At 38.6% G+C, this 25785-nt stretch overlaps 1 protein-coding gene and 1 long non-coding RNA gene across 2 annotated transcripts in view; one reads left to right on the top strand and one right to left on the bottom strand.

The window, feature by feature from the left end:
- The window catches only part of FGD4 (FYVE, RhoGEF and PH domain containing 4), a 102908-nt gene that overhangs the window by 20027 nt on the left and 57096 nt on the right, over positions 1 to 25785 (bottom strand). The window contains exons 5-11 of the mRNA XM_030322127.2: positions 21881 to 21970; positions 19518 to 19663; positions 18725 to 18881; positions 13190 to 13328; positions 10848 to 10906; positions 10367 to 10513; positions 3750 to 3922 (exon numbers count right to left, since the gene is read on the bottom strand). Coding sequence (XP_030177987.1) covers positions 3750 to 3922; positions 10367 to 10513; positions 10848 to 10906; positions 13190 to 13328; positions 18725 to 18881; positions 19518 to 19663; positions 21881 to 21970 — 911 coding nt within the window. The remainder of the gene's footprint in view (positions 1 to 3749; positions 3923 to 10366; positions 10514 to 10847; positions 10907 to 13189; positions 13329 to 18724; positions 18882 to 19517; positions 19664 to 21880; positions 21971 to 25785) is intronic.
- On the top strand, positions 1219 to 24635 carry LOC115518579. The gene is made up of 3 exons (XR_003970314.1): positions 1219 to 1301; positions 13872 to 13877; positions 24622 to 24635. It is a non-coding gene; the product is annotated as an uncharacterized LOC115518579 (long non-coding RNA).

The raw sequence follows: 25785 nt of genomic DNA, 5'->3' as shown, positions 1-25785 counted from the left end.
TTTTTAATAACCATCATCTAGCTGAACATATTAGGTAACATAGATGTAGTTATACCAGATATACAACTAGTCTTCCAATTCACCTTTAAGAAAACACACGAGATTTTCAAAGGCTACTAGTCACAGTTCATCTTAGAAAACATTACATGTATCCTCTAGAATCTAAAATATCTTTGTAAAGGTCTTAGGGAGCTATTTAATATTTCCTCTGATAAATAATTTTGCTAGAAAGTTTTAGGCAATACTGTACTTAACCTATTACAGATAAAGCAAAACAAAATTTTTAGATGCTTGTAGGAAGGAAGTTTCACAGATTAATGGACTCCAGTACTTAATAATTTTCTGTTGGGAAAAAAAAAATTCCTTGAGTATAATCAAATCTTCTATTTTCCTATTGAGGCAAATTCTCTTTATTTCATCTCCCTTGCAGGTAGCTTACACAGCTGGCTGCTGTCACAGAATGTGTTAGAAAAGTCCTCATTAGTAGACTCTGGCCTGAGCTAGATCTTCAAGTTGGGGGATTTTGAAGAATGTCAAAAGAGTGGGGCTCCATTTGTTTGCATGTGTTTGCTAGGCTAGGGCTGAGTTTGAGTTCCAGCCTGAATGTCACATGCCTTGCTCCTACAGGTGTCACATATAAATGAGTCTAGCAGGAGCTTGGCTCTTGTGACATCATCCATCTTTCTAGCAAATTTATTCTTGAGCATCATGATGTGCCAAGAATGCAGCTGGAATCCGTGCTTGTCAAATGGAAGATTCTGCTTATTGTTCACCTGGGGATCCTTGGACCAAGACTCTTACTGGGGAAGGCTTCAATCTTGCTCCTCAAAAAAGATTGCTCCCTACTGCAGTGGCCTGCGTGGATAAAACTATCTCTACTGCCTTGTAATCATAGTTAATTCCTAGCTGCTCTCAGCCTTTTAAATGCAAAGAAACTTGATAAGTCTTTAATGCTTTTTGTTTTACTTTCTCAGTCATGGCAGATTTTTTACTCCTCTAACTTACTTATTACTATGTTTTTACATACATTTAGTAACATAAAACCATGAAATAAAAACTATGTAAGACCGAATACTTTATATTCTTTTAAATATGGAAGAGGAAGTAGAATGTAAGAGGTTTTTTTTTTCCCCTTCTTCTTCTTCTTTTTTTTTTTTTTTTGGTCACTGTGGAAAAATCTTTATTTTAAGAAAAAAATTTAGTTAACAAAAAAGTTTAACAAGTTTCACTTAACAAAATACACCCAAAAGGAAATCACAGTACAAAGAAAGTTTCAAGTCAAGGCCTCACCAATTCCTATGGTATTAGTAATGTGTCTCAATTTTCAAAACTAACTTATTTTTAAAAGTTTAAACTTAACCTAAAAGATTTTAAGTAAAAGTAAACTAGAATGAACAAACATGAGAAATGTTCCTCTTTAATTAGGGATCTAGCACCTTGAGTTTTCCAAAAAAGTATGTCTCCCCAATGTGTTCACAGTGATGTGGTATAAAAGATCCATTTAATGTACTCAAAACTAATTTCACTCAGATAACATCATTCTGAAGTACACTACCAAAATGTTAATTGAGAAAAGCTGAAAATAGTTTTAGTTTACTCAAAGCACATGCTAGAAGAAAGCTTGTATGACAAAACACTGAAGAGGTAATTTTTTAATCCAGATTTCACAAACTCATGGTGCAAAATGGGTCCCACAGCTTCTGTAGGAGGTCAGTCTTAAGGCTGACTCATTCTGCAAGAAAAGCAGAATCCTTTTTCCCCCCAGTTGGTTTTAGAAGTGAATTATCTATAAATATGTCCAAACATACATCCAATTTTGGGCTCCGTGCAATCTCTGTAACACTCTGATGTTCTGAGACTTTCAATGTTTGTCTCTATTCTTGAAAGAATCATAGACTGGATGAAAAGTAATCACTTAATATGGATCTTTGATTCACCATGTAATCATAGATATAAGTGCAGCAATGCGATTAGGGGAAGAGGAAATTTAAGGAAACATGACCGTGTTTTCAATACCAGTTGAAATGTATCCAATACTGCATACAGGAACTCTACAAAGTGATTACTGCCTGTACTTAACAAAATTCCTCATGAATCAGCCCCATCCTCAAGAGAAAAGAGCCCACTTGCTAATGGAAGGCTGGAGTTCCCATTTAGACAATCCCTGAAACCTTGATAATCTCTCTTCTGCTGTTCAGACATGTCTCAGGTTTGCAGATTTGGAAGTGTGCTGGTATTTCAGAGCAGCAGCACTTCATTCTTCTACAAGAAAACTTCTGCACTGAAAACTTGCACTTCTGCACTCATGCACTTCTGCACTGAAAACTTCTCTGAGGGTCAGAACTACCGATAAGTCCTCCCCATTGCCAGAACCAGTCACTCAGTGAGTCAGGCTCTGAGTGAGGATTCAGGTCAGGAACCTCCAAGCACAGCAAAATACCTTCTTCCCTTGGGTTTGAATGGCTGGGGCCCAAATCCCACCATAAAGTCGGAAAACCATGGCATTCAAAGCCAAGTCCTCTATACTTTTAATTCATGCTTGAAATGCCACCTTTTAATCCTCAGAGCAGTCCCCTAGCAGTTCCCCAAGTAATGCCAGGTTCAGGAGAGATTTGCTGTGGGAAACCAAAGTACTGGCTGGCTATTTCTTCAAATTTTCCCAGCCTGCTGGATCTCCCCTAACTGTAAGATCACCAATTCCCTGATTCCCTGGGCAGATTCCTGCCAGAATGAATTATTCTCTTTTGAAAGTCTGAACTTCAAGCTTTTATGGTTACTAAGTACAAATATCCAGGATGAATTCATATCAGCTTCAGAACTACACTATAGGTACAACAGAACAAAAAGGAACAGAAGTGCTCTATGAGTCTCCAGATCCTGGGGTATCAGAACCATCAGAGTGAGGATTGGTACTTAACCCTCTGATCTGTGACCTTCTGAAGGTTCTCAATTTTCACCATGACATAGGTCTTTGTAGGATAAATGGACGACAGTCTTCTAAGGCAGATATTTCAAAATCTGACAGCATGCTGTTTCCCCCAGAGGTTCACACGTCAGGTAGCTATGATCCATTGTAGTGGTTCTCATTGTTTTTTCCCCTCTAAACATGGTTAGGTTAGAGAGATGGATGCTAGAACTCTAGCCTTCTTTCCAATTCAATAAAGCATGCAAAAAAGAATCACCCTTCCAGAAGTCCTGGTTTCTAGAGGCCACGATGGCTCTAAATGGCCCCCTTCATGTATCCTCCACCGTGGCAGGAGAATCATTACCTTTTCTACCCTGCCTCTTCTGAATATTCTCTCCGTCAAAGTCCAACAAGTACCACAAATGCAGAGACACTGAAGGACTGACAGTTGATGCTTCAACATTTAGCATGGAATAATAAGCATCAATAAACACTGTGCACCCAAAAGAAGGGCGGAGGGAGGAAGTGTTAGGGGAGAACCTTTTCCTACAAGTCTCAAAACCCTGGCTTGAATGCAACAACTTCATTCTCTGAGCATCCTGTAAATCTGAAGAGGCAAAATAACTTAGTGAATTTTTACCGTCTCAAAACCACTATCCTAGGCACTACGGAGGAATCAAAAGGGAAGACATCATTCTTGCCTTTTAAGAGCTTCTACTACTTCTCTTATGTCCAACCAGATTCCCAGAGGTCTATAGTATTCACTTGGGAAAGATCCTCAGAATTATTCTGTCCTACAACTCCTTCCAATGCTTGTAGAAAGCTGTGTGAATGAATCTCTCACCTGGCTTGTAGCTCCAGTGTTCTCTCTTTTCCAGATACCTGGAAAGTGTGTGGATACTCTTCATTGTGGGTCTCTACAATTTTCATTCCATCGATGCCAACTCTGGTTCGAACTGTGAATTTAGAGCCCACCAAGCTGAATCTTGGTACACAATACAGCAACATGTTGTTGAACTGCAAAGAGACAGAACACACATCAACAAGTAAGAAAACAAAGAAGAAGGAGGAAAGTGACCAATACGAAAAGTAGCCCTAGGCAAAAATTCCAAGGAATTTCTAGGGAATATCATACTTTCTATGTGAGCAAAATTATTGAAATACTATATTGAGATTTTAGGCCTATGTCAAAATTACCCTATTTTAAAATTTATAACATATTTCTCTTTATTGGTTCATAATAATTAATTATTAATGTTTTTATTTATTTTGAGAGAGGGGAAGGAGCAGAGGGAGAGAGAGAGAGAAAATCCCCAGCAGGCTTCACACTGTCAGTGCAGAGCCTGACGTGAGGCTTGATCTCACAAATTGCAAGATCATGACCTGAGCCAAAATCTAGAGTTGGACTCTTAAGCAACTGAGCCACTGGGTGCCCTTCATAGTTTATTGATATTTAAGTAAATCAATCATTATTTGTACTATTAAGAAAATTAGTTCAATTAAATTCAGCAATAATTTATTAAGGACTTTCCACATACCAGGACCTGAAATTCTCAACCACATAAGTTGAAGCCCTTAGGCATCAAAATTTCTAATTGTTGTGTCTTACAAAGCAAGTCTACAATAGTTATTAGAGAAAAAGAGTAATTTTTAGCAATTATTTTTGTGTGTTTAATATTAGGTTAAAAAAAACCCAAATTATTACTTTAGAACATGTGGGGTTAGCACACTAAGCCCTACATAAAAATCTAAGTTACTGTTTTATATTGGCCCACATCTTAAGAATTTGTCATGTATGAATAGAGAAACCATCTATTTTCGCAAAAAGTTTTTAAAGATCTTCTTTACCAGATCTGCTTTAAAAATGAAGGACCTTCTGGGTACCTGGGTGGCTTAGTCAGTTAAGCGTCCAACTTTGGCTCAGGTCATGATCTCATGGTTTGTGAGTTCGAGCCCCACATTGGGCTCTCTACTGTCAGCTCAGATCCCGCTTCAGATCCTCTGTCTCCCTCTCTCTCTGCTCCTCCCCACTCGTGCTTTCTCTAACTCAAAAATAAACATTTGAAAAAAATTTAAGTAACATGAAGGACTTTATTTTGAAAACTGAATCAAACTTTGTAGAATACCTCATTTCTAGTCAACAATGAACTACCCCTGCTAATCAGGACCAAGCAGTAATTTTGGGGAGGCATTTAATTCACTTTTGAGTATATTAAAACATACGGAAAGAGGAAAGACTAAACACTTAGGTTAATCTGTAGGCAGATTCCTAAAGAAGGTCCATACTTACCTTCTTCCTTCCTATTATTGTCTCTTACACTGTTTCTAGAGTCACATATATTTTTGGAAGACAAGGGCAACTGGGGACTATGCACTACATAACTTCTCCTGTCTCAGGATAATTATCTGTAAAAGTCACAGGTTGTTAAGAGGATTAAATGAAGAAAACTGTCCTGTTGAACCAGGTCCCGTTTGGCTCCACCTAAGCCATCAAGACAAGAAATCTTGATGGGTTCTGAAAACATTTCAACCTGTTTATGTGACACTGTCCATTGTACTCATTCTGAAAGCAAATTTCTCATCGGTTGTTCCTTGTGCATTATTATGCAACATCCTGTAACCAGCATCATAAATTTCATTTCCTCAATGGAAATAAAAGGGCACTAAATACACTTTAACAGATGCATCTCAGCACCACATTTCACATTTACATTTCTAGAAGAGAACCCTAATGACCTATGCCCTATTATTAACAGTCCGCTGTGTTCTAAGTATGGCAATCACTAGCCTCATTGCAGTACACGGGACTTAGGGATTTGAAAACACTCTGAAAGGCTCTCATCACCATCCAGCTTGGTTAATGCAACAGCTTGCTGCTGTTTGTGTTAACATTTCTCTCTATCTTGTATGAAGGCCGTCTCAGGAGTGGATTTGGTCCAGGCTGTAAACAGTGCGGCAGGAAGGGGAGAGCCGCCGACATGCACAGGGCTCAACTTTCAAGACAGCAACAACAGCCTCATTTTCTGCAAACTGAGTGACAAATGTAATGTCATGCCATAAAATTTCTGAGTTATCTGATGCTGTACCCAGTTCACTTTATAAAGTTCAGCAAAGTCTTCTTATTTTATAGAAACACCGTCCATGAATGTGGAAATTCTTGGCATTTAGTTTTTGCAGTTAACACTCATGCAAGATGACAGACTGTTTTATGAATGATGTTTCTCTTTCTGTTTTACACTTGCAAGATTATGTTTCCCTTATTATATAGGCTTCCTAATTGGGGCTTTACGTTCTCAATGGTCAATAACTGTTTTATCACCCTTCTAGAACTCATGTCACGATCTAATGCTCATCAATAAATACCTTTTTTCTTCTTTCTTACAGCTGAAAATAAGAGCTCTTGACAGACATAAAATAGTGCTTACGAAGTAGCAGATGCCATATATGTACAGGAATTAGGTAGTCACTCTTGTTCCCTCTGTGAACCCTGCTCCTTTGGTGAAAGCCGTTATCACCTTGCCTCTGGGTTTCTGCTGGTACTGAAGAAGAAGTGATAGCAAGTGCAGCACCAAGTAGATTGACTTTCCCTTTCGGTGCAGGAGATCCCTTGTTATCCATGGCCACAGCTCAGAAGTCGTTATGGACATGTAATCTCTGGCTGGTGAGCAAGCTCCAGAAGTGCTAAGCTAGAAGCCAGTCTCAATTTTATTAAAAACACAGGGCAAGTCCCCCTTCTTGATCTCCAGTGTCCTCAACTACTCATATTAAGTCTCTTAAAATGTGTATTTAACTGAAACAATTCAATTTCATGTCTCGCCAGTCACAGTTTCATTCCAGTTTGTTTTAAAAGGTAAAAGAGGGGCGCCTGGGTGGCGCAGTCGGTTAAGCGTCCGACTTCAGCCAGGTCACGATCTCGCGGTCCGGGAGTTCGAGCCCCGCATCGGGCTCTGGGCTGATGGCTCAGAGCCTGGAGCCTGTTTCCGATTCTGTGTCTCCCTCTCTCTCTGCCCCTCCCCCGTTCATGCTCTGTCTCTCTCTGTCCCAAAAATAAATAAACGTTGAAAAAAAAAAATTTAAAAGGTAAAAGAAAAAAGTACATTATTGGAGAAAATTTCCAGTGCCTGCTCTGTATTCAAAGTTTAAATAAGTCATGGAATGGGGGAGGGAAATCAAAACCTGTCCAGCTACAAGCAAATAAAGGCTAGAACTCCAAAGGGCCAAGAATAAAAACCTCCCGGGTCATTCTGTAGGATAATTTAGTGATTTTTTTTTTTTAAACATTCAGATATCAGGTGTGGTTATATAATTTAGTCAACAGAATACCCTGCAGTAATACAAACAAGTATGGTGTGGAGGCAAGAAAACGTGCAAACACATGAAGGTCAGCTGAATGTTGAAATCAGATTCTAAATGCAATTTGGCTTTTTTAGAGAAATGTAATACCACCAGAGAAGGATACAGAAAACTAGCCCTCATATTCTTTCTAGAGACAAAAATAAGAAAGGTTGCTGAGGTTACTATGTATAAAAAACCAAAATGCTCTATGCAAAGCAAAGTGTGCTGGCAAGAGGAGGGTGCATGACAAGAACAGTGCAGGGGATGGAGGTGGGTGGGCGTGCTGGGATCAAGAGAACGGACCTACAGAGATGCTTTTAAGATGGTCTTCACAAGACGAATGCGGCTTTCCAGTAACTCTTGCTCTAGGACTCCATTCTCCTGGGAGGCAACGGCAAGAGAGGTTTGATAGCTTACAATAAGTGGAACGAGATGGGTCCTTTCTTCAAAGACACTATGGCTGTAGTTCCCCAAGGCTCCTTGCCATCTGTCCTCCAAATAGCTGCTTAATTTGGCTCTGCACCAAGATATTCAACCTAAAACTATTTCCAGGATAATTCTCAAATGTGAAGATTAAACCAAGGCAATTGGTTAGACACAGAGCTAGAAGCTTAAGTACTGAAACTGTAACAATCATGCAGAAGAAGGGAAAGGAAATTACCTAAGCACCTAAAAGAAGGGGAAAGGCAGAGGGAAGACATTGGTAGAGGGAAGACATTAACTCCCAGGCATTTTGCCCCAAATAGTATATTAAGCATGTCTTTTTAATCTGTTTTTTTTTTTAAGTTTATTTACTTATTTAGAGAGAGAGCAAGTGCACATGAGCAGGGTAGGGGTAGAGAGAGAGAGAGAGAGAGAGAGAATATCCCAAGCAGGTTCCGTGCTGTCAGTGCAGAGCCCGATACGGAACTCGATTGTCATGACTTGAGCCAAAATCAAGAGTCAGACACTTAACTGACTGAGCCACCTAAGCATCCCTAATCTGTATTTTTGATGCTTTGACATCTTGGGGCTTTGCTGACAATGGAGGGATTTGTCCTTCTTCGGGTTATCCACTTACTAGAAGTAGTAAATGAGTGACCTACATGCATGCTTTTCATATGGAAACCAACCAATCCAGAGGCCATACCCTAACCACCTCCTTTTTTGAGCTTTTACACCCTGGGCCAGTATTCCCCTGCCCTAATCACTCAGACAACAGCCAGTATATACCCCAGAGCCTGATGGAATTATGTAAACTAGCAAATCCTAAGTTTGTTTATTTTGTCTTGCCCATTCCTTCTCACTGAACCCATAATAAACACTCTTGCTCACATTTTCTGTTTGGTTCCTCTGCCTCCTTATGGACTCTGGTGCTTTCTTGTGTAACCACCCCTCCTCCCAATGGTATGGCAAACCTCTCCTTTGAGGAATCTCTGCGTATAATGATCTTTTTCATAGCAATTTTCTCCTGATCTAGTGGTCTCACTGTACCTAAACAACAATCATACATTTCAAAATAATTAGAGCTCAGAACCCTGACATAACATCACAAGTCCTAGATTTACATTTTTAGCTGTCTGTATGATCTCTCAGTGGTAAAGTATTTTTGTTGATCTCAAATGAAGATTTTGGAGTTAATTTGGATAGTATCTGTAAATCTTATAAAGTTATAGAGATATAATTCATATACCATAAAATTTACCCTTTTAAAATGACAATTCATGGTTTTTGGTATAGCTATAAATTGTGCAAGCATCACTGCTATCTACTCCCAGAACATTTCATGACTCCAAATGGAAACTCTGTCCATTTCCTTTTCCCCACCAGCCGTAAGCAACCTCTACTTACATCCTGCCTCTCTCCATTGCCTACTCTGGACATTGCATATAAATGAAAGCATACAGTATGGGCTTCTGGGAATGGCTTCTTTCACTTGTCAAAGTGCTTTCAAAGTTCATTCATATAGCATGTATCAGTGTTCTATTCCTTTTTACTGCCATATAACATTCCATTGCATAGATATACCACTATATCCGTATGTCCACATATTTTGGCTATTATGAATAATTCTGCATAAGCATTCACATACAAGTTTTGTGTAGACATGTTTTCAATTTTCTTGAGTTGTATACAAACTTGGAAGAGCTGCTAGGTAATAAATATGGTGACCAAATGTTCTTTTTGAAAAATGAGAGATACTGAATACTACTATGCATGGTAATTAGTTCCTGTAAGTTTTCCTATCAAAGGAGGCTGTAACCAGAGGGGGAAAAAAACCCTGTAAGCTCCCAAATAAACTCATAGTATGGCTGATGAGAGGACTGTCCTGCACCAGAAAGTCAGATGTGAGTAACATCCTGAGAAGGTATCGTGGGCCATTCACTGGGCAAGCCTCATGACCAATGTGTCTGGTTTCTTGGACGATAATAACAATCATAACAATAGCTAACATTTACTAGCTATTACTCAGTGTTAGCTTATTGTTACTCCACATTAGCTATTATTCTGATTATTATCACATCATTAGATATAGAAAGGAACTGGAATTAACAGAGACTAAAAACATAATGGCCTGGATGCCCCAGGAAGTGCTCTTAACATTTGAGATAAGCCCCAGACTAAATGTCATTTCCAGGAAGTAAAGGAAAGGACAGGGACTGCCTCCAATGTAAAGGAACTATGTGGCAAACTCATGCATTTTTCAGAGATATTTTAGGCATAAGCTTCACAACCTTGAGTATATACTTCCTCAAACTGGAAAGATTAAAGTAGTGATCAGAGAGGATTCGAAAGAGAACCCTTGTCAGAAAATGGTACTCATTAGCCTCTAAGAACTGAAGGAAAGAGTGAGTGATGGCTAAGATCATCATAGACAAGTTGTCATCAGCTGTAGGTTACTGAAGTAACTGACACATGGTAAGTACACAGAAAATTTATTTTTAAAATACTTTAAGATTTGAGTCCTTGAAGGAACAAGTTTCAGTTACTAAAGGACATTGTCTTATGTGGAATCCTAACAGTGTTGACTAAACCAGATTAGACAGAATTGCTTTGGTGAGCACATAAGCATCCTACTTTTCCAAGATGTACAGAACCACGTCTCTGAATTACTGTTACGTGACCAGCTCACAATAGAATACTCACTAAGAAAAGGTAGCGTTCTTGTGCTGATGTGTTCCGAGCAGCGAGTTTCAGGATCTGTCCTTCTTTTATGAGTTCGTTTGAAGGATTGACAATGTCTTCTTCCTCTCCCAACATTTCATAAATCTCTAAGAGTTTCTTTAGATTCTCCTAGGAAATGAAAACAAAATACAGCAAGACCAAATAAAGGGAGGTTTTACTTTCATGCCTTTAATAATACAGTGACCTTAGCTAAAATCCGAATAATGCAGAAGGGATTGGGACTAAGCACAAATTTGGTATAAAATCTGTCAGTTCCGAGCAAATTGAAACAGGGGGGAAAAGAGGACAGGATTATTCCACATAACACTAAACACTTTATAAATAATCTTTTTTTTGTTTACCTTTACCAATTCATTTTGGTCCAAACCTACAGATAACATTAGGCTATATTATTGACAATTATCTAACTAGAAGATTTCTAACTCCTTTGAAAATTACTTACCATTTTTCTTATTGCACTATTCGAATGGCTTGCTGCTGTAGATATAATCTCAAGTGATTCTAAATGGGAAAAAAGAAAAGTAAATAAATGTATTTTGTCATTACTACGCTACTAGATAGTTGAATAACGTAACGTTATAGTAAGAAGAAACCTGAGACTGTACATCTGACACCAAAAGCAGGGGCAACTTCCATTTACAAAATGAATACTTTCAGAACTTCATTTGTGAGCAGATTATTTGGAACTTGAAGGATACTTCCTCGTAAATAGTCATACACATTTTTATATATGACCCAGATAACGGACCTTCAAAATTAACAATTACCATGTACACTAGATTGGCATAAGGCACTTCGCCAGATGCTTTCATATATATTATGTCACTTAACTCCTCCACAACCTTGAATGGAGAGTCTGTTAGCTCCACTCGGCAGATGAAAGGAATGGCGAGTGATGTGGCTTGGCCAAGGTCACACAACTATGATACTGTAGGGACACACTGGAACCTACATCTTCTGATTCAATGTCCTACAACATTTCAGCAGTACTATTTTATTAGTTTTATAAGCAAATTAACCACCACGCATAACCAACTTTCTTTGGTGAAACATATTCACAGTTCTATTCTTGGTCGGGCAAAGGGGAATCAGCTGATGACAATGCTGAAGGAAGGCTCTGCTGCGGAGGCAGTGGGAGAGGTGGGAACGGGAGCCGTCTGGTGTGGACAAGGTAGGAGCCCCAGTGCTGCTGGGGAAGGTCTCTGGAGGCTGAGGCCTCCTGGAGGATCAACCCCAGGGAATGCCCTCAATCCTAAATCATGTCCTGCTCTTTCTTTTTTATCTTAGGAATACCACAGCCTGCTTAATTCTGTTACCACAACAACCTCATTACTTCTGGACCCAATTCTCTTCTTTGTTCCATGGCTGAACAGAATGCACTTTTGTTGCTTTCTCCTCTCTTTTGGGTCTCTAAAAGCACTTCTGTGATTTCCTTACAATATTAGTTTAAGGAGCAATGGGAAAGCAAAGAGAGAAATAAAATGCCCTACAGTGTTGCTAACGGTCTCATTTTTGACCCTGCCACCTTAGGGTAAGTCTAAGTCTTTGAGTTTAGAAGATACTGCATTTTTATTTAGATTTTGGAGAACTATCCTGATTGGGGAATGCTGTGCATGTCACACAGGCTCCAAGGTAGAGGGAAACAAAATAAAATAGCCTGGGATCAGCAGTTTGAGGAAGAGTAGCAGTAATCCCACCCTTAGTCCTACCACTAATTCTGTCGCCAAAACCAACCACTTAGCCCAGAGGAGTGTGAAGTGGGCATGAAGTGGAAAACAGAAGAAGTCAAGTCAGGATAATTCTAAACCGTAAAGGGAGAAAGGGAAGAAGAGAAGTTCCTGTGGTCACTGACTCACTTGGATGGCAGGAGAAATGCATCAGAGAAAGCCTGTGTTCAAAAAAAGACCCAGGTGCCGAGACCAAAGATTGTGTTCTGTGTTCTCATCTCTTGCCAGGGTTCATTTATAATAAAGACAAGCAATTATTAGCAAAGTACCAATGTTTCAAGATTGTACAGCAGCACTGTTAGTACTTGACACTAAGCCATCCCTATCTCTTAAATTTTCATTCTTCCCTTCAGTTACCTGATTTTTTTTTTAATTAAAAAAATTTTTTTTCAAGTAAGCTATACACCCAACGGGGGACTTGAACTCATGATCCCTAGATCGAGAGTCGCATGCTTTGATTTTTTGAAAGAACCTGAGAAAGCTGAAGTATTGAAACTCCTGAGTCTTAAAAAAAAAAATCATTCATTAGGAACCAGTGAAAAAATAAAAGGCAACTGGAGGAATAGGAATGAAGTTTTCCTGAGAAAATGTTAACTGACACTAAAAAGCATCACTTTCTCTTCTCTTTCAGGGTAGGTAGAGCCAAGTTGGCTTAGGTTATTTTTACACAGTAAATGTCATGTTAGCTTTCTTGGTATGTATCAACCTATCTAATTAACCAGCAGCACCAGTAATTCTGAATGGTTGCATTCTTTCTGTGAGAAGGTAATTGTGTATTGCTATTCCAGATGTCTCTAAGACTACTGTTTCAGATTTCTGAGTTAATGATTAACATGAAATCAGCATGAGAAATGTGATTTGCCTTTCTCTAAACCTGGGATCTGGGCTCAGAAGTGCTTGCCTAATTGAGCTGTTGATGACAATTTCCGATGAGGCTATTTTTTGGCAGCAATATCTTATTAAGTTGGCTGTGAGACCTATCTCTCTTTTTAACCACAAGCCTTCCTGGCCACTTGATTACCCCAGAGCAGAAAGGGGGTGGGGGAGGAGCATTTACTTTTAGCATCGTTCCAGTCTGGAGAGTCAGGGGGCAACTTCCTTAGGTAGTCCTTGAGGAGCATCTCATACCGGGGGATCCGCTGAACAGGTTCTAGCATGTGGTGCTGCAAAGTCAAGCTCCCGCACACCTTCTGTCTCTATAATGAGAGAGGTTTTTTAAAGAAAGATTTAAAAATTAAGTTGGCCAATCTAAAAACGGTCATACGGAACTTTAATCGTGGACAGGATTTCCCTACAAAGCGTGCTCTGTGGATCACCTGCATTAGATTGATCTAAGGCACTATTAAAATGCAAATTCTGAACTCCACCCCAATAATGAAACCACAATCTTTGAGGCTCAGGCCTGGGAAGATGCATTTGAAAACACCCCAGTTTCTTACACCATGGAAGTTTGAGGCCCACCAAACTAGAGTAAGAACAAAAAGAAAAATCAAGCAGAATTTTAAGGAAGAAAATTCTCAGATTGCTGGCAACCACTTCAATCAGTCACTAGAAAGGTTTGTTTGGTCACATCATTGAATCAGACTCCAGAGATTTTTAAAAGATGCATGTATTTAATGAGGTTCACTAGGCCCAACTGCGTTAAATGACTTTGGACTCAGCAGAAACTGTTTAATATCAAGGCTACCATAAATGTCATTTCCTTTGAACTTAAAGACTCCACAGAGAAGAATGACAAGATCTGAGTGTCTTAGTATCTGTCACAAAATTTTAATTTTTCATTAGGTCATGGCAGTCTTTTCCATTAGAAACTGAACTCTGTAAATAGATCTCCTTTTCTTACAGCAAAATTGAGTCTATATAGCCTTTGCTTTCAATAAGCTGTTAAGACAGGGAAAAGATTACTTGAAAAATAAGACATGTTCTTGTTCATATTAAACAAACCAGGAATCCAATTAAAATAGTTATTAGACTCTTACTATGATCAAGGCACTGCAGGGTATAAAAGTTGTCTTAAGACATGATGTTTGCATTCAAAGCAAACAAGAAACTAAAGCATTCACAGACAAGAGAGCATTCAAAATGAACTCTGATAAGGACAGCTGCTGGTGCAAAGGGAAGTGAAGACCAGGGTCAAAGGGCAGGAAGAGGGACCTTGGAGAACAACAGTCAGGCATGAAACATGTTGAGTTTTGTTGGCAATAAGATATGTATGGGGAAACAGGGGCTGAGGAAGAACAGGTAATCTGGGGTAATTAAGTCAAGGTGAATTATTTAGACTTGCTTCATCTAATGCAGGTTTTCGTGTAGGAGAGCAATAGCATTAGATTTGAGATGTGTTAACATTAACTTACTGCAGTGTGACTTAACCTACTGCAGTGGGGAGATGTGGGGATATTAGTTTGGAAGGGATTACTGTAGACCAGGAAAAAAGTATAGAGTCTGAAATCACCATGGAAGCTGAGGAAATCATAACTTTACTTAATAAAGTGTAGAATATTAATGCTATAAGTTTAGTCATCTCATTTGATTTTCTCCAAGCCTATAATACATAATATTATATATCTATGAAATATAGAAAATATTACCGATCCCCACATTTTTACATGAAGAAACCGTGGCTCAGAGAAGTTAAAGTCATCTAAGGTCCCATGACTAAGTGGCAAACTAGAATCCTAAACTCAGTTGATTCCCAGTCCACTACTCTTTTCAACACCTCAACAATGCCTCATAATAGGGAGAAGACTGATATTTCAGAGATAGAATTTTAAAGATTTCATAAAACAGTAATGGCCACTATCACCACCATCATTTAGTGAACACTTACTATGCAGTAAGCATACTAAACATCTTCAGTATACTGTTTCACAGGCAAATTAATGCACAGAGAATGAGGAAAAGTGACGAAAGATAAAGTTAACTTATCAAACTCTGGTGAACGAGAAAATATTTGTTCTAATAATCACATAACCACAAGCTACTCTGTATAAGGCACAAAAAATCAAGATGGAAAAAGTACTTGGGTGCTAAAGGCAGGAATGGAACATGTTGACTTTGTTTTGATAGCAAAATGTTGATACAGAGTTGTGTAACCAGCATTCAACAAGGTGCAATGACAGTTTACAGGCAGGAAACAGACTAGAAAAATGACCCTACAGGCATCTGTAGGACATGATGGTTAAAGCCTCAGGAACATGTGACATCACAGAGGGTGTGAAGGTTGAAAAGAATGTGAAGGGCCACATTCTTGTACTCTGTCCACATTTCAGTATAAGTAAAAGGGGCTAGTAAGAGAATCAAAGGAGCCAGTATTCAGAAAGGTAGATGAGTGCTTAATGATGAGAGAAGAAAAAGAAAGAGTAAATGGGAAGAGGCAGGACTTTTGGTTATGGCTGACAGAGCAGACTAGCAAAATCCCCCCTGGAAAACGCAACTAGAAAGGCGGATAAAACTGATAAAACGACCATTTTGGTACTTTGGAAACTGATGAAAGGCATAGAACGATCTGAAAAGTATTTATGCTTTGAAAATTGTTGACCTTTGGGTAAGAACAGTGAGAATCTGTGGCATTCTGGCCTGAGGCCGTACCCATTCCTCCCCTAACAAAGGAAGTTTCAATGACTGAAAGGTTCAGCAGGGGTGGGACTGGCAGTGTCTCTGCTAAAGTTCAAGAGGGCTCATATTATTAGATTTGGAATGGTGGGCGAGGCACACATCCAGGAACACTGTTGGTGAAAGTGAATAGTTCTGAGGTGGGCAAGTGGAGAAGACCAATGGCTTCACTGGGCTGAAGCTGTGGTTGTGTGTTGGGAAAGGGGAGCAGATAATAATTTTCTTGGCTGAGGCTCTGTAGATGATCAGCAGAGACTGAAGACAGCTTGACTCAGCACAGTCTCCTGGCCACCCTGAGGCTGTGAACTCGTCCTGAGGAGATGTAAAAGGGTCCAGTGGACTTGAAAATGGTCAGATCTTTAAATGTGCTCCCCTATGCATAGACAGGTCCATCAGCAGAGGACAGAAGCGTACTGGCTCTAGGTAGTTAATCATCTCTGTTCAATAACTGTTTGACCCCTAACCTACACAGACATAGGGGTAATCCCTACAAAACTGGGATCACATACACACACATGAATATTAAACAGAAAAACTGAATAGAGACATTGGCAACAGCATACCAGAAGAGAGACAGATTTTATAGATTTAGTATAAGCAAGTTACTAAACAAACGAAAGTAACCAAAGCCACTTTCAGTGGGGGAAAGCAAAATCTGGAGTTGCTACAATAGGTTATCTAAAATGTCCAGTATTCAACAACAACAACAAAAAAGAGACATTCAGAGAAATAGTAAACTGTTACCTATACTGAAGAAAAAAGGCAATCAAAAGAAACTGTCTCTGAACACAGATACTGGATATGGGCGACAAAGACTTCAGCGTAGCTATTATAAAAACATTCAAAGAATTAGAGGAAATTGTAGTTGAAAAACATGAAAAGTGTAACAATAATGAATGCACAAATAGCAATTTTCAAGGAGGAAACAGGTGTTATAAAAAGAACCAATGGAAATTCTGGAGTTGAACCATACAATAGCCGGGATGAAAAATGCACTGCAGGGACTCAACAGCAGATTCCAGATGGCAGAAGAAAAAATCAGAGTGCCTGGGTGGCTCAGTCAGTTGAGTACCAGACTTTGGCTCAGGTCATGATCTCATGCATCAGGCTGGCTGCTGTCAGCACAGAGCCTGGTTCGGATCCTCTGCCCTGTCTCTCTGTACCTCCACTGCTCACTCTCACTGTCTCTCTCAAAAATATTAAAAAAAAGAAAAAAATGAAAAAAAATGAATTCAAAGAAAGATTAATAGAAATTATACAATCCGGAGAACAGAAAAAAGACTGAAGAAAAATGAATAGTCTCAGAAACTTGTAGAATAACATCAAGAACACCAACATATGTGTACTTGGAGCAAATTATTTGAAGAAACAATGGCTGAAAACTTCTCAAATTAATTTAAAAAACCCCTACACATCCCAGAAATTCAATCCTAAGCAAGATAAATATAGAAAGATTTACATTAGATACATACTGTTGAAAGAAAAAAGCAAAGAGATAAATTTGAAAATAGCAAGAGAAAAGCAATTCAACACATACAGGAAATAATATAATTAATAACTTCCCATATGAAACAACAGAGGACAAAGTACAGTGAATGACATTCATTTTGCTGAAAGAAAAAAAAAACCTATTAACCCAGATTCTGTATCTAGCAACACTATCAATTCAGTAGTGAAGAAAAAAATAAAGATTTTCCCAAAAAAAAACCAAGAAAATTTGTTACTATCCAATCTCTGCCTTGTAAGAAACATTTATCACTTTTCTTTTAAAATTTTTAAAGTTTATTTATTTTTGAGATACAGAGAGTGTGTGTGTGAGCAGTGGAGGGGCGGGGGGGGGGGGGGGGGGGGGGGGCGGGGCACAGAATCCAAAGCAGGCTCCAGGCTCTGAGTTGTCAGCACAGAGCCCGATGTGGGGCTCAAACTCACAAACCATGAGATCATGACCTGAGCCGAAGTTGGATGCTTAACTGACTGAGCCACCCAGGTAACCCAAAACATTTAACACCCTTTGTAGAAAGGAACTTACTCTAGAAATGGTAAATATATGGGTTAATGATTTTTTTTGGTACATTTTTTCTTATATCCTCTCTTCTTTCAAAGATACAAAATTATACAAAATAATAATTATATCACTGTATTATTGAATTTAAAACCTATATAAAGGTAATGTATATGATACTAAAAGCATGGAGCATGGAGGAACTGAGCTACGATGGAGCAAAATGCCTGTATTTTATTAGAATTAATATTAGCATTAACCTGAAGTAGATTGTGGTAAATTAAGATGCATATTATAATTCCTCCAACAAACAGTAGGAAAAAAACATTTAAAATTTAGAGGAATTAAAATGGTAAATAAAAATATTTGTATAGCACAAAAGAAAGCAGAGAAAGAGCAGCAGAATCCTCACCCCAAGGACCTTATGTGATCTCAAGAATTCCTTTTCAACATTTAAACTATCAAGTTATTAACACCTTTGACTAGGGAATCAAATAGAAATCACTATGGAGTTATCTAAAATATGTTATCCAGGTTTGGCACAACTGAAAAAAAGTCAGGACACATATGTAAAGTCACACACACACACACACACACACACACACACACACACAGAATAATAATGTCTGCAAAATGTCAGGTTTATGGCAATCATTTTTTATATTCATTGCATCATCTCAACCTCTGAAAGAAAGCAAGAGAGTCACAGACCTGAATGGGAAATCACTTTGTAAATCCATGTGAATCTTTATAAAAGCTACACTCTCCTGGTCTCAAAAGCAAATGGAGAATTTACTGCTCAGCGCATGGCATGTGCTCGATAAATACATTAATTCTGCATAGATGATTTTTACATCATTCAGAATAACATGGAATTTGGTAGTCTCAGACAGATGTCTCAATCTAAACTTCAGATCTAGAAGACCTTATGATTTGTATAGGAAAATAATTCATAGCCTTGAACAAGAGTCCAATTACCTGAATTTCTTCAACTACTGATTTGAACTGGGGGATACGCTCTGTCATGTTTTTAACCAATTCCATTGCATTATCAAATCCTTTCACATATTCTCCATACATCTTAAGGAATGGTGCCAATTTCTGAAGGATGTCACCAATTCTAGGGGTAGTTTCCCTGTATAAAATACAGAAACAAGTCATTAAGATTTCTTATAGAGTAAGTGAATTAATAGGACTTCAAATGAAGTGATCACTGTGTATACACATTCTTTGCTTTATCAGATCCACCTTGCTATGAGATTGGTAGAGAATAAAGCAGCACCTTTTTTTTTTTAAGTTTATTTTTGCGAGAAAGAGCACGAGTGGGGGAGGAGGACAGAAAGATGGAGACAGAATCTGAAGGGGGCTCTACGCTCTGAGCTGTCAGCACAGAGCCCAATGTGGGGCTTGAACTCACGAACTGTGAGATCATGACCTGAGCCAAAGTTGGACGCTTAACCGACCGAGCCACCCAGGCGTCCCTGAAGCAGGACCTTTTTAAAGGGACTTTAGGAATGAAAAACTATGGAGTTTTTAAAGCTCCAGATTACCCTGGAATCTTGTCTCCACTAATCAAAAGATAGTTTAGAGAGCAGAGATGAAATCCTTTTAAACCAAAGCTAAAAATGTACCACAACTTCTTTACCATACAAATTGAACACAGATGTTTGGCTATAGCTCTGTGTAGCATTGTTGTTTCCATTTTTAAGCAAATAACACAGCATCTAATATGACTGCCTTAGACAAATCGTTGGCCATCTATTCCTCTTACCATTCTTGCATTCGTTTTTCCAGCTCTGGCAATAGGAATTTACTATGGAAGACATTTATTGATGAAATATTAGAAAAGATTTTATTCACCATCTCTGCTGAAAATGAGCCTCGATTTGCTTCTTCCAATAATTTGCAGTAAAATACCTAAATAAGAGAATAAAGCAAACGTTACTTCAAATTTACTGGTTAACCACCTAGCACTGGGCTAGGCATAGTGGGCTTTTAGTAACTTATTGAATGAAAAAGTTCATGAATCAAGAAATCAATCATTTTTGAAATGGATGAGTATATGCTTTGATTGAGAAGAACCAGGAGTTAGAATTAGAAAAGTTGACTCTAACTTAGGCTCTCCCTCCATTTTGGAGATACTAACCTCTTCTACGCCAGAAAATTTCCAATTGAGGTAAAAGGATTTACTTCTATCTATAAGTAGAGTTAGACATGGAAGGAAAATTTTACCTAAATTAATTTTTGGTGGTATTTTTCACTCTTCTTTATGTTTTGAATGACTTTGACAGTATTGCCCTTTATTGTAATTTGTGGGCCTAAATCTCACTTTCCCTATTAAAACTGCCCCCTTGGGAAGGGAGGCCATCATAATTTAGTTCCCACAGAAGAACAGGTGCTTAATATCTGGCCAGTGGATGAATAAAAGAATATTGCAGTTCACAGGTGTTTACTTGCTTTTTAGTAAGTAATAATGCAAGATAACTTAAACACTTATAAAAGGGTACAAAGATCTTCTCCTGTACATAATAATGGTATCTTAAAGACACTTTTTAAAAAACTGCACTCTTAGCTATTCTCCACTATGGCTACTATACCTCTTAATTGCCATTCTGTTAAATGTAGGCAGAAGGAAGTCTGTTCCTTCAAATGTCCAGATGGTTGTTAATTTTCTAAATTCACCTCCACTGCATTTTCTTGGGAGGCAAAAAGAACACAAAATCATGTCCTTAGAGACTCCAACAGATAGGATATTTTAAGTAATTAAGACTCTAAAATTCTAAAAAGGTCAGCAACAGTAGCTGACAAGCTAATATGGCTAAAATAACAAAAAAGAACGAAGACAAAAAAAACACAAAACTTGTAAGAGGAAAAGACATGTCTCCACAATAGGAATACTTAACATTTCTGGTCTGTATTCCCCTGAGGGGAAATTGTTTCAAACATACAAACACATGAATTGACTGACTTACAGTGAAATTCTTTGGAAAGTGAGTGTTTAAGACACAAACTCATTATTTCAAAGGACAGAAGCCTTAATGTGGCCCCTTAAGGCTCATCTGACAGGGCCATAGTCCACTCTAGGAACCAATGATAAGGAGGCATACCCAGGATGGCCTGTTCCCATGAAGTTCCAGTTTTCCAATGGCAGAAGTGAGATAATTCTTCTTTTTTTTAAAAAAAAATTTTTTTTTTCAACGTTTTTATTTATTTTTGGGACAGAGAGAGACAGAGCATGAACGGGGGAGGGGCAGAGAGAGAGGGAGACACAGAATCGGAAACAGGCTCCAGGCTCTGAGCCATCAGCCCAGAGCCTGACGCGGGGCTCGAACTCGCGGACTGCGAGATCGTGACCTGGCTGAAGTCGGACGCTTAACCGACTGCGCCACCCAGGCGCCCCGAGATAATTCTTCTTATAGTTAGTACTCAAACATGGCAACTTTCTCTTCTAATAAGAGGGGTCTATATGAGCAATTTACCAGTTATCTTGTTCTTTTATCACTAAAACAATATTAAGAAGCCTTAATAATTTTTAAGTGATTCTTTGTAATGTATATTTAAAATGATACTCAAGGCCCCAACATGACGAAAGTACAAAATGTGATAAAGTACTCTGAATGCCATTTCTAACAAATATTGACTGTGCAACTTTACGCCAGGCACTATATTAGATGTCTCCTACAAGCTTGAACAAGTGAACGCTCAAAATGCCTTCTGGCCCTATTACTCCATCAATTCAGATGACTCACATGGGTCTGAACAGCACATGAGACAAACAGAATCAATGACATATTCATGCAGGCATTAGAATCACCAATCTCTTAGTTAGATTATAATGGGAACATGGCTTTAGGATCATAATAAATGGTCACGAAACAGACTAGTGTTTAGGGATGAAAGATAAAGGCATTTTGTGACTCATACAGAGAGTCCTTGAATCTGCTTTTTATGAACTGAAAAACCTTTATGTCTAGTGCATTCACTGACAAAGCTAAAAATCCTAAAGATTTCCTTGAAGAAAAAGCTTTCACTGGCAAAAAACAGTTATGCCCATCCAGTAGTTTCTAAAGCCCCTTTACTAAAAATGATATATAATGCCAAAAAATAAAATAATCCTGAATGGGAAAATATTACCTTATCTAAGAGGTCAAGTCGGTTGACATAAGCTCTTTCTGTAAGCAAAAGTTCGTTGGCTATTTTGTGAAGTTTCTGTTCATTAGTTTCCTAAAAATAGAATAGATATCCACATATTAGGAAATAAAACTTAGACAAGACTTTTCAAGTAATAAACACCTTATCAAATGGTCAAAACAGTTTTCTCAAGCTTCTCAGCTACCCAATTCCTTTCAGCCATGAAGGACCACCCAACCAGAAATGAACAAAATTAAAAATAAGCATTCTGCTAGATTTAACCTATAACGACTTCTTTAGCTTCTGTCAAAATCAACAGTATCATCTATTTTGCCCTTGAAACACCTTTTATGTTTCTCAGACACTAAATTTGGCTCATTTTCTCCCTGTCTCTCTCAGGCTACTCTTCAGAAATGATTTCAACACTCTTTCAGATAATTTGTCTAATTATTAGCTCTATGCATCTAACTTTTTGCCTTTTTAAAAAAACATTAGGAAAAATTTCAATCATATATGAGTAAAGAGTAAAATGAACTAGCAAATATCTATCAATGAGATTCAGTAACTATCAACTCATTGTTAATATTGTTTCATCTATGCCCTCCTCCTCTCTTTACCCATATTATATTAAATTAAAAACAAACATTTTATTATTTCCTCAGTGTATGTTTACTTGGCCCCTAAATGTATTTGTAGAGCTTTGCTAGTTCTGTGAGAATGGGAACACTTTTTTTCTCGGTAACTTGGTAACCCTCCTGTCTAATACAGTGCTTCAATAAAATACTGGCGTTTGATAAAAATATTGCTGAATAAATGAATGAGTAGCAATCACACATTCCTATTGTTGGACATTTATTACCACTCTGACATGCTGTCAATGTAAGACCAAACTCATTTTTTCAGGAAAGCCTCTATCCTATCACCTCCCAACTCCACCCCACTGGAACTTTACCAGCCTGGCAATGGTTCCATCCTTTTCCAGTCATCTGCCTTTGGTACCTTGAATCACTGTAAACCTAGCTCCCTGCCATAAAATCCAGCTGGCTATGAATGTCTACTCATACTATGTCTTTAGCAACCATCCCTTTAATTCTCATCACTGCCGCCTGGTTTTGCTCATACAGTATCTCAAACCCAGGCTAATCAAGAACTCCCATTTTGATGTGATTCTACTACTTTTTGGCTCTAACACACCTTGTATGCGGTTGTATAAGCAATCTTTCCAACTCTGCTTTGCCAAGATCATTCTACTTTCCATAGAAAGAAAACGTTTAACAGCCCTCCTTTCTTTTTTTAAATTTTTTTATGGCACAAAAACAGACACACAGACCAATGGAATAGAATAGAAACCCCAGAACTAGACCCACAAACGTACGGCCAACTCATCTTTGACAAAGCAGGAAAGAACATCCAATGGAAAAAAGACAGCCTCTTTTAACAAATGGTGCTGGGAGAACTGGACAGCAACATGCAGAAGGTTGAAACTAGACCACTTTCTCACACCATTTACAAAAATAAACTCAAAATGGATAAAGGACCTAAATGTGAGACAGGAAACCATCAAAACCTTAGAGGAGACAGCAGGAAAAGACCTCTCTGACCTCAGCCGTAGCAATCTCTTACTCGACACATCCCCAAAGGCAAGGGAATTAAAAGCAAAAGTGAATTACTGGGACCTTATGAAGATAAAAAGCTTCTGCACAGCAAAGGAAACAACCAACAAAACTAAAAGGCAACCAACGGAATGGGAAAAGATATTTGCAAATGACATATCGGACAAAGGGCTAGTATCTAAAATCTATAAAGAGCTCACCAAACTCCACACCCGAAAAACAAATAACCCAGTGAAGAAATGGGCAGAAAACATGAATAGACACTTCTCTAAAGAAGACATCCGGATGGCCAACAGGCACATGAAAAGATGTTCAGCGTCGCTCCTTATCAGGGAAATACAAATCAAAACCACACTCAGGTATCACCTCACGCCAGTCAGAGTGGCCAAAATGAACAAATCAGGAGACTATAGATGCTGGAGAGGATGTGGAGAAACGGGAACCCTCTTGCACTGTTGGTGGGAATGCAAATTGGTGCAGCCGCTCTGGAAAGCAGTGTGGAGGTTCCTCAGAAAATTAAAAATAGACCTACCCTATGACCCAGCAATAGCACTGCTAGGAATTTATCCAAGGGATACAGGAGTACTGATGCATAGGGGCACTTGTACCCCAATGTTCATAGCAGCACTCTCAACAATAGCCAAATTATGGAAAGAGCCTAAATGTCCATCAACTGATGAATGGATAAAGAAATTGTGGTATATATACACAATGGAGTACTATGTGGCAATGAGAAAAAATGAAATATGGCCTTTTGTAGCAACGTGGATGGAACTGGAGAGTGTAATGCTAAGTGAAATAAGCCATACAGAGAAAGACAGATACCACATGGTTTCACTCTTATGTGGATCCTGAGAAACTCAACAGGAACCCATGGGGGAGGGGAAGGAAAAAAAAAAAAAAAGAGGTTAGAGTGGGAGAGAGCCAAAGCATAAGAGACTCTCAAAAACTGAGAACAAACTGAGGGTTGATGGGGGGTGGGAGGGAGGGGAGGGTGGGTGATGGGTATTGAGGAGGGCACCTTTTGGATTGAGCACTGGGTGTTGTATGGAAACCAATTTGTCAATAAATTTCATATATATAAAAAAAAAATTTTTTTTTAAATGTTTATTTATTTTTGAGAGGGAGGAGAGAGCACACGTGTGTGAGTGGGGAGGAGCAGAGAGAGGAAGACACAGAATCTGAAGCAGGCTCCAGGCTCTGAGCTGTCAGCACAGAGCCTGATATGGGGCTCAAACCCACGAGACATGAGATCATGACCTAAGCCAAAGTCGGACACTTAACCAAATGAGTCACCCAGGTGCCCCAACAGTCCTCCTTTCACCAGTGGGATAACAGCCAGACTATGTATAATTCAGGGCTGTTCAAATCTCATCTCTACTCATTGTCTCAGACTTCTTTCCCATTGTATCTTTGCAGGCACCCTTCCCTCCAAACACATGAATCTAACCCACCATTATCCAAATGTGTCCATGGTCATTCCCAAACCTTTTTTCTTTCCATCCTCTCTGCATGGCATATATTCTTGCTTTATCTCTCTCAGTATTGAAGACATACTTTTTTGGGGGGGATGGGCTGCTGAATTTTTATTCCTTGTCCATGGAGCCTTCTTCAACTACCCAGAGCTCTTGAACTTGGTCCTATTAGAACTCATTTTCTATTTTATACATCTTTTTGTTGAGAAATTTCTACCTAGCTACTTTGCTGAAGTACCCTTTTCATTGTAGGCAAGTACGAAGCATAGTAAAGGTTTAGTAATAACTCTGCACCAAAGGAGAACAAAGCATATTTCAAACCAGTGTCTAGTTTGTGTAAAGGCTACATTTAAAACTGTGTATAAAATGCTATTATACTGTATAGCATGCTTCATCGTGTTCAACATGAGGTTACCATGTTGCTTATTACAGTAGCACTGAAATGAAGTATTTTTATGTGAAGGCTTTAGGTAAAGTAACATAATACTGTTAAAATAATTTGTAGTCACAAAAATACTGAAATAAAAACTATATTGTCATTAAATCCCGCAGCTAGCCAAGGTTTTGGTTAAACAATCAATTCAGGGTAAAGTACTAGCATTGTTGTCTGTCTGTTTGACATCCTTTCCCTCTATTTCTTAATGATATCCAGATTTGGTTAGTATATCTACCTTACTACTAGGTGGCCTTCCCTTTGGAGAAACTATCCTCATTCCCCAGATCAAAAGGTGGGCCTGAACTGGTGTAATAATCAAGAATATACAGTGATTGGTTCAAGAACCAATGAGACATGAGGGAATATGCACTAGGACTTTCTACT

Source organism: Lynx canadensis, chromosome B4 (genome assembly GCF_007474595.2).
Source record: "Lynx canadensis isolate LIC74 chromosome B4, mLynCan4.pri.v2, whole genome shotgun sequence".
Lineage (NCBI taxonomy): Eukaryota > Metazoa > Chordata > Mammalia > Carnivora > Felidae > Lynx > Lynx canadensis.
This window is presented reverse-complemented; position numbering and strand designations above follow the sequence as displayed.